The sequence below is a fragment of the Capsicum annuum genome, chromosome 7, assembly GCF_002878395.1.
Source record: "Capsicum annuum cultivar UCD-10X-F1 chromosome 7, UCD10Xv1.1, whole genome shotgun sequence".
Classification (NCBI taxonomy): domain Eukaryota; kingdom Viridiplantae; phylum Streptophyta; class Magnoliopsida; order Solanales; family Solanaceae; genus Capsicum; species Capsicum annuum.
The window spans coordinates 561,123-570,046 of record NC_061117.1 but is presented as its reverse complement, the minus strand read 5'-3'; the positions used below and the strand labels follow the sequence as shown (position 1 = coordinate 570,046).

The 8,924-nt window shown below is 38.1% G+C and overlaps 1 protein-coding gene across 2 annotated transcripts in view; it reads right to left on the bottom strand.

Moving 5' to 3' along the window:
* The window catches only part of LOC107877497, a 57,692-nt gene extending 50,795 nt beyond the window's left edge, over window positions 1–6,897 (bottom strand). The window contains exons 1-8 of one of the 2 annotated variants that reach the window (XM_016724153.2): window positions 6,440–6,897; window positions 3,238–5,787; window positions 3,056–3,160; window positions 2,613–2,765; window positions 1,303–1,466; window positions 1,006–1,153; window positions 688–807; window positions 516–603 (exon numbers count right to left, since the gene is read on the bottom strand). In XM_016724153.2, coding sequence (XP_016579639.1) covers window positions 516–603; window positions 688–807; window positions 1,006–1,153; window positions 1,303–1,466; window positions 2,613–2,765; window positions 3,056–3,160; window positions 3,238–5,601 — 3,142 coding nt within the window. In that variant the 5' untranslated portion in view covers window positions 5,602–5,787; window positions 6,440–6,897. Of the gene's footprint in view, window positions 1–515; window positions 604–687; window positions 808–1,005; window positions 1,154–1,302; window positions 1,467–2,612; window positions 2,766–3,055; window positions 3,161–3,237; window positions 5,808–6,439 lie in introns of both variants that reach the window. The other variant, XM_047415050.1, reaches the window with a different exon arrangement.
* Between the last annotated feature and the right edge of the window lie 2,027 nt (window positions 6,898–8,924).

The window sequence follows — 8,924 nt, the reverse complement described above, 5'->3', positions numbered from 1 at the left end:
AACTTAGCACAAAACAACCTGCTATACTTCTGAACTGTTTAATTCTCGCTTATACTTCCATACTGGTAGTCGTAGTATTACTCAGGGAGTTTCTTGTTATTCCATTTTTGTTACTATTTAATGTTTCTTGCACTTCGATTATCATATCTTTTTGTTGCGACTGTTCCTGTTTTAGTATGCTTTGTCTTGGCTTTCTTTACTCTTGCTGTTTTCAATTTTCGAACTGCTTTGTAATGCTTTTACTTGAGAGCCAAGGGTCTACAGGAAACAGTCATCTCTACATCCCAAGGTAGGGATAAGGTTTGCCGTTTGCATACACACTACCCTCCCCCCAGACCCTATTTGTGGGATTAACGGAGCATGTTGTTGTTGTCTAATTCTTTGTTAGTTTCTTTATGGTGGTTCTCCGAAAGTGTGTTTTACGGGAAATCTCAAGCTGATACAAGCAAGTAGAGGAGATTGATTTTTCTGGCAAACAAAGTGAAAGAAAACATGTACTACGAATGGGCACGTACCTATTATTGAAGCACAATGCATATCTGAATATGGTTCATCACCGGTGAGCAACTCCCACATAACAATTCCAAAAGAATATACATCAATCTGCATGGAAGAAAAATATAAACATCAGTTCATAAAAGAGCGCATGCGAAAAGATAAGTTCCACTTCTAAAGAGAAGACATTACCTTCTCCGTCACCTTAGTTTTTCCACTTAGGAGCTCTGGTGCCATCCAGGGTAAAGTGCCACGAACACCTCCTGAGACTAAGGTGTGTTGTTTCACCTTTGATAAACCAAGATCACCAATCTAAAGGTAAGGCAACATAGCGTCAGTCGCTACAGATACCCAATATAGTATGAGAGCTACAGCTTTTCTGAGCTCACATCTAAATACCTTTTTAGCTTCAGATGATACTGAAATATCTAAACAACCAGGCTGTGGCGCTCGAGAATATTGCCTATCAAATAAAAGTATGTATCCAAGGAACATGAGCATTCACCATACCTTGCAGACGGGTCGATGTGGATCCCGCATATTTACCAACAGATTTTCACATTTTAGATCAAAGTGAACAATGTTTTTCCCATGTAGATACTCCATACCAAAAGCAGTATCCATGGCAATAATAAGCCTTTTACGACGATCAATAGTCCTGTTCAATATATATTTTATCAAAGATCTGTTTGGGATTTGGACAAAATATAGAAATACTGATAATGTTCTTTAAAATAACAGAACTAGGAAAACAGTGAAATCCAACTCAGACAGATACGTTCTAGATATCTGAAAAGCAAAATGTACCTGTCCTTTTTCTGTAAAAACTGTTTCAATGATCCATTGACCATGAATTCTGTAACAGTTGCTAAAGATCCATCTGGGCCATCACGAACTACACCGTAAAAAGAAACAACATTTGGATGGTGCAGTGAACTCAATGTTAGAGCTTCCCTCCAGAAATCTGCAATCTAATGAACAGAAGAGGACATTAAGATCATCTCCAAAATATATACAAATTCTGGAGAATAAAGACAATGAAACAACGAGGTGCTATAAGCAAGGTGTGGCTTCAAATTAATTTTCACCACCAGAACTCAGGTTATAAGTAGAAGTGGCAATACAAATGTTTGAGCAACACTTGGACAATGTCATTTGTGTCCCTCTTTTCAAATTCATCCTCTTACTTTCTTCCTAATTTGGATAGGAAATGCCTATAGTAGTGTTTCAAAACTTCTAATTAGAAGGTGTACAGATGAAAACTGGCTTACTGATGATATCTACCTAGTACTAGGACACACTAAGAACAGCGAGAAAGTAAGATGAGTGCAAAGGCATCTGACACGAAAGCCCTACTTTCCGGTTAACAATTACTAAAACGGCTTATTCTTCCTCATCTTTATTTAGGATAAAGATGGAGCTTTATGTTTTTTGTAGACATCCAAAATAAATATAATATGAAAGAGCGATCTAAAATATTACGACTACTTGGTAGCTTCTGAGAATCCTACAGCCCTTTTCGGCTGTGCCACCCGGAAACAAGTGCAATATCGAGTGCAACAACTGTATTCCACAAATGTAATATCATGAACAGGTAAGTTAAGCATGATTGTTCGTTAGCCTTGGTACAATGTAACCATATCATGATGGTTGAGATTCTTTAATTCTTACGAAGACCACTTTCTATCTGTTAATAAAACTCGCAGACAGAATATCTCCAATAAGAGACATCTTGTGTTAGATTTCATAGTAACAATTGCATGATCTGAAGGCAGAAGAGGAAACAATATCAGAAACAAGAGGAAATTCCTTGTAAGGTCCTACAACTGTAGCAAAAGGACATACTTTTGCCTTCCGAATGAGAGGTGCTGACGAATGCACTGGATATTAAAATTCATTATGGTTACATCTAGAATCTCCTTAGAGATCTTTATCAAGCAGAAATTTAATTGAAAAGTTCCATCAAGTTGATCTGACTTTAAGAATTGGATATTGAAAAGGTATCACACTGAAAATTTTCTTCACAAACCAAACAGAGAGATGCGCCGGTACCCACCATGCTTACAGAATACAGACCAAGAATTTTGAGAGAAAAAATGTGTATATTAACGACATACCAGACGTTCCCTATCAGATGGCCTACCAGCAAAGCAGCTGGCTTTGATTCTCTTTATAGCAACATCTGACCCCTTCCACTTTCCATGAAAAACTGATCCATATGTTCCAGAACCCAACTCCCGAATCTCCTCGAGATCTTCATTCTTTATTGTCTGTACCAAAGCAACATGCATATAGTTTTATTCTAATAAGAAGTATGAAACAAACAAAATATTCATTAAAAATAAACAGAACATAAAACAAATAAATGCAGAAGGTTTTCCCAACAAGCTCCTCAGAAAAATCTAAGAAGAAGAAAGAAAAGAAGCAACTAACACGACACATGATTTATCTAGAAAACGTTTTCCTCATAATCCGAATAGAAGAATCACAGTTGGAATGTGAATTAAAGTGTTCTAGACCAGTGGGGGAAGGGGAGACAAAACGAAGTGATTTTAAGAACCTGCAATCCCTTCTCGATAGCTTCTTCCTCGGCCTTTGTTGGCTCAATCTTGGAATTATTAACATTGTCATTGTCTGAATCAAATTCCACGCCCCCTTGGCCATCCTGTAAATCAACAAATTGTATTACATATAGAATAACACCTTTTTAAAACATAAATGATGCAAACTAATAATACTCACAGCTAACTCTGCATCATTCTCGTTCGCCACTTTAATAGAGTCATGCTCATGAGCAGAATCAGTGTTTTCTTGGACATCAACTTTTACATCCTTAACACTTTGTAATGCTACCTTTTCTGCAGGAGGAATCTCATTAGATAAGGATGTCAGTTGATCCTTTTGCGGCTTCTCATTCTTATGAGTTACACAAACATCAATAGTCTCAGTCTCTGCAGGAACACCTTCTTTTACAGCATTTTCCAGGGAAATGGACACAGGAGGTACAAGGTTGAGTCGAACGTTGTCCACTAATGCTTCGGTCGGACTGCCGTTGCCTATATTAGAGCCTTCCACCAAGCCTGAAGAACATAGCTGTTCCCCTTCCTGGTGAAAAGGACTCTCCTTCTCGCATCTATCAGCAGTTGATCTTGTTCCAGACCTACCCAATGAAGCTGGCCTGTCACCAAAGAACGGTCCTGAATCAGATTTCAACACCGGATCCTCCAGAGTTGCAAAAGTCTGCATGCCACCTGGGGCCTGAATAGCTTCTGCAGTGTGCATGGACTGATTTCCCTGGTTGTGAGCATTTGAGATCGAGTTCTGGGATGGCGCAAGAGAATATTCGGTCATGGAAAAACCATCAAAGCCCATCTTTTTCTGTGAAGAATCAAGCCAAGAATTTTGGTTCTCCATCCCAGATTGCAACCTAGGACTATTTTCCACTATACCCCTGACAAACCCAGGACCAGCAGAACCATTGACCAGCTGTGGTTGATTAGCAACCTCGTAAGAAAGACCTCCATGACTTGGGCTTTGAACATTCCTCCACAAAGGATGAGCAGGCATATTTGCTTGAGGAACCTGGTATGATGTATCTGGTCCATAAGCATAAGATGGATTTCCGTAGCGAACTGCACGATCTTCCATAGAGGGAAGATGAATCTGAGATCCCGTGCCTACCACCTGATCATGATATACTTGACTACCAAGATCCCGTCCAGTTCGAATGCGGCGAAGGTCATCATAATTAAGACCTTGTCCCAGGACCTGATGGCCATCAATCAAATTGCTGCCAGCTCCAGACGCAAGGATTTGAGGCTCCTCAACTCGAGTATTTGTTTGATGCTGCAAGCTCCATCCTCTTTCATGACTATGAGTCTCACTCTGACGGCAGCGTGGATCATTTTGTTCCACAGGGTAATATGAGTGGTGCAAACTGGCATCTGCAGGCACTGGGAATATCTCTCTTCTCGGTGGGCACTCCGCACAAGGGTTTGCAGCCTGGTGGAATCCATTTCCCAAATCAAATAGGGAATGTTCTCCAGGCTTCCAAGAGGAATCAGGATGAGGCTGATTGCGCTGGAAAGTCATTCGGCAATGCTCACATATACTGTTTCCCTCAAATGCATTAGCGCCCTGAAGGATGTTTCCTGGGAAGCCAGCCTTGTCTAATATAGGTGTATTCGGTAATAGTAGTATGTTATCTGTATATTGAGGCTGGTGATCATATACAGTTGGATGATTAACCGGAAGACGACCGTACTCTTCATGCATTCTATCAAAATTTCTCTCTTGGAACTCAGGGTATGGTGAATAGTACCGTGACGAAGAAGGAGAATTTGGAAACTCTGACAATGGACGTGGATCGAGGTGTCCTGGCTGTCTAGGAGAATAGTATGCTGGACTCCATGGGGCCTCCATTTCATTATACCTCTGATTAACTGATTGATGGGGCTGAGCTATACCCAAATGCGGTATTGTAAGGTGACGCAAGTTCATCTGAGGTATAGGCACTTCGTTACTCCTCAAACTATGGAGACTACCATCAAGCGTCATCTGACTAAAGCACTGTTCTGCAACGTGGAGATCATCTAATGGACCCGTAACCTGAAATTCATTATGCTGTCCCGTTCTGTATTCTGGGGATTCATTAAGGCTATTCAAAGCATCCACGTACCTTCTCTCATTATCCCTCTCATCCCCATCAACAAAAAGCAAGGATCCATCTTGATCAGCATGCGAAAACAGGAAGATCCTAAGCCTAGTAAATCCATCACCAGAACCCAACTTATCATATTCCTCCATCATATTTACCACATCATCGTCATTCACTACTGAGACAAGAGCATCAAGATCCTCATCAGGCTGCTGATACTTCAATACTGTTGCGCCCTCAAATATCTCCCTCATTTTGGCCATGAGTTCCTCATAAGAAATATCACGCGGAACACACACTATCCTTGTCTCACCACCCACATGCCGAAGCTTGCCGTCCTGTGGCCTGGGCAATATACTTCCTGAGAAACTACACAAGAACTTAACACGTGGAGTGTCATCGTTAGAACTAGAAACCGAGCCAGGGTTGGTCATTGTCGGGCTATCCATAGAGTGTTGCAAATCTTGCTACTCTCTCACCTAGCAGTCAGAATCTGAACGTTTTGCGTTAGTATCACAGCTCATAATACTCCAAAAATAACACCTCAAAACTCCCAAATCCTTTCCAACTCCAAATTCAGCAACTTGAACATTCAAGAACGTTGACAACGGTATCCACCAAGAATCATCAATGCCCTAGAAATATTCACCAAATACTTTAAATTCAAGAATCTTAATGTTCAAAAACACAACTAAAGTATCTCGATTTTTTGCATTCATATCTGAACTATCGGTTGCGCGAGTGTGCGAATTTCCTACCTGAACTATTACCAAATGTTTATCGAAACACACCTCAACCATCCATTGTTCCCTTTTCCTATCTAAAATATCACCATAGTTCAAGTAGGAAAAGAGCACATTTGGTGATGAGTTCAGATATTAAACTCGTACCTCATACACCTGATAGTTCAGATATGAAAAGCAAAAAACCGATATAGTTTACGTGTGTTTTTAACCCTTCACTCATAAAATAACAGTAACATAATTCAACAGCTAAAATCACACCAATTTTCAGCTCAAGTTAATCCAACAACATATCAAATACTACGCCAATAAATCAAAAATCTACAAACCCTATTCACCAATACAACAAAAATTACCACAACCCAAAAAAAATATCACAAAATACTCCCTACATAACTCAAAAAATTCATTCTCAAAACCCATAAAAATCCAATCTTTCAGCTCAAACAAACCAAGAAAGCTCCATATATTTGAACAAACAATTCAATATCCTCACACCCAATTAACTAAATAATTCAAATAACCCAAAATTAAGTAAAATTACCTTATAAACAAAATGCCCTTCTTGAATTCTGATTTCAACCAAAGCCTCCACCTTTCCAAGAATTTCCCAATTCTTGAAAACCAAAAAAAAAAAAAAAAACACCAAGATTCAAGCTTTCTTGTATTAAATCTCCTAAAAAAAAACCTCTAAAAATCAAATCTTTAAAATCTCTAAATACCCAAATTCCAAAAAAAAATAAAAAAAAATTAACAAATAAAAAAAGAAAACTAGTTATTTGTCACCATAAAAAGTTGTGTCAAATTAAAAAAAAAAAGGCTTTGTGTGTGAAATTTAATTAGAGGAATATGAGAGAAGATGAAGGTGCCATGGCTGAGATGATTGGTGGGGGTGGGTGGGGTAGGCGTGGGGGTGGGGTGTTTGTATGGGGGTGGGGTGATGCCAGGTAGAGGGGACACTTGGCAATATATGGTTAAATGGAATCAAGGCATCAAATTTATGTGATGAAATATTCTTGGGGATATCTCATATTATTGTAATTTGTATGTGATGAGGAATAAACATACACCAACCATAGTTGTACTCACCATAGTTCTCGAATTCGAGCTCTGAACGTAAAAATTTTCTTATGGATGATTGTATTTTTTTAGTATCTTGAATGGTTTTATGAGTGAGTAATTAGATTAGTCGAAGCTTCAATGTAAGTACTATATGAGATAAGGAATAAACATGCCCGACTATGGTTATGGCGACGGAGACGAAAAGTGTCGGATTCGAGCTTTGAACGTGAAATTTTATATCTTAAATGGTCTTACGGGTGAATAATTAGATTAGTCGAAGTTTTGATGTGAGTACTGTATGAGATGAGGGATAAATATGACCAGCTATGATTATGGCGGCGAGTAGTTTCGTGTTCGAGTTTTGAACTGGAAACTTTTCTTATCGATGACTAATTTTTATATCGTAAATGGTCTTACGGATGAATATTAGATTAGTCGAAGCTTCGATGTGAGTATTGTATGAGATGAGGAATAAATATGACCGACTATGATTATGGAGGCGAGAGGTTTTGGATTTGAGCTTTTGAACGTGCACTTTTTCTTATTGATGACTGCTTTTTTGTATCTTAAATGGTTTTATGGGTGAATAATTAGATTAGACGAAGCTTCGATGTAAATATTGTATGAGATGAGGAATAAATATGACTGACTATGATTATGGCGGCGAGACGTTTTGGATTTGAGCTTTTGAACATGCACTTTTTCTTATCGATGACTGCTTTTTTATTGCTTAAATGATCGTACGGGTGAATAATTAGATTAATCAAAGCTTTGATGTAATTAATGTATGAGATGAGGATAAACATGACTAACTACGGTAATGGCGGCGAGAAGTTTCGGATTCGACCTTTTGAACATGCACTTTTTCTTTCCGGTGACTATTTTTTATATCTTAAATGGTCGTATGGATGAATAATTAAATTAGTAGAAGCTTCGATGTGAATACTGTATGAGATAAGGATTAAACATTACCAGCTATGGTTATAGCAGCGAGAATTTCGAGATTCGAGCTTTGAACGTGAATTTTTTTCTAATTAAGGACCATTCTTTTTTTTATATACTTTAAATGGTCTTATAGGTGAATGATTAGATTAGTCGAAGCTTCGAGATGTGAATACTGTATGAGATGAGGATAAACATGACCAACTACGATAATGACGATGAGAAGTTTCTGATTCGAGCTTTGAACGTGAAATCTTTTCTTATTAAGGGCCAACTTTTTTTTTTATACTTTAAATGGTCTTACGAGTGAAGGATTAGATAACCAAAGCTTCGATATGAATACTGTATGAGACGGGGAATAAACATGACCAACTATGGTTATGGCGGCAAGAAGTTTCGAATTTGAGCTTTTGAACGAAAATTTTTTCTTATCGGTCACTACTTTTTTATATCTTAAATGGTTTTACGGGTGAATGATTAGATTAGCCGAAGCTTCGATGTGAATACTATATGAGATGAGGATAAATATGACTAACTACGATAATGGCGGCGAGAAGTTTTGGATTCGAGCTTTGAATGTGAAATTTTTCTTACCGATGACCTTTTTTATATCTCAAATGTTCGTACAGGTGAATAATTAGATTAGTTGAAGCTTCTATGTGAATACTGTGTGAGATAAGGAATAAACATTACCAGTTATGCTTATGGTGGAGAGAATTTCGGGATTCGAGTTTTGAACGTAAAATTTTTTCTTATTAAGGACCATCTTTTTTTAAAAAAAAACTTTAAATGATCTTATAGGTGAATGATTAGATTAATCGAAGCTTCGATGTGATGACGAATAAACATGATCAACTATGGCTATGGCGGCAAGAAATTTTGGAATTCGATCTTGAACGTGAAATTTTTTCTTATTAAGGACCAACTATTTTTTTCTTACTTTAAATGGTCTTGTGGGTGAATGATTAGATTAGTCGAAGCTTCGATGTGAATACTGCGTGAGATGACGTACATGATCAACTATA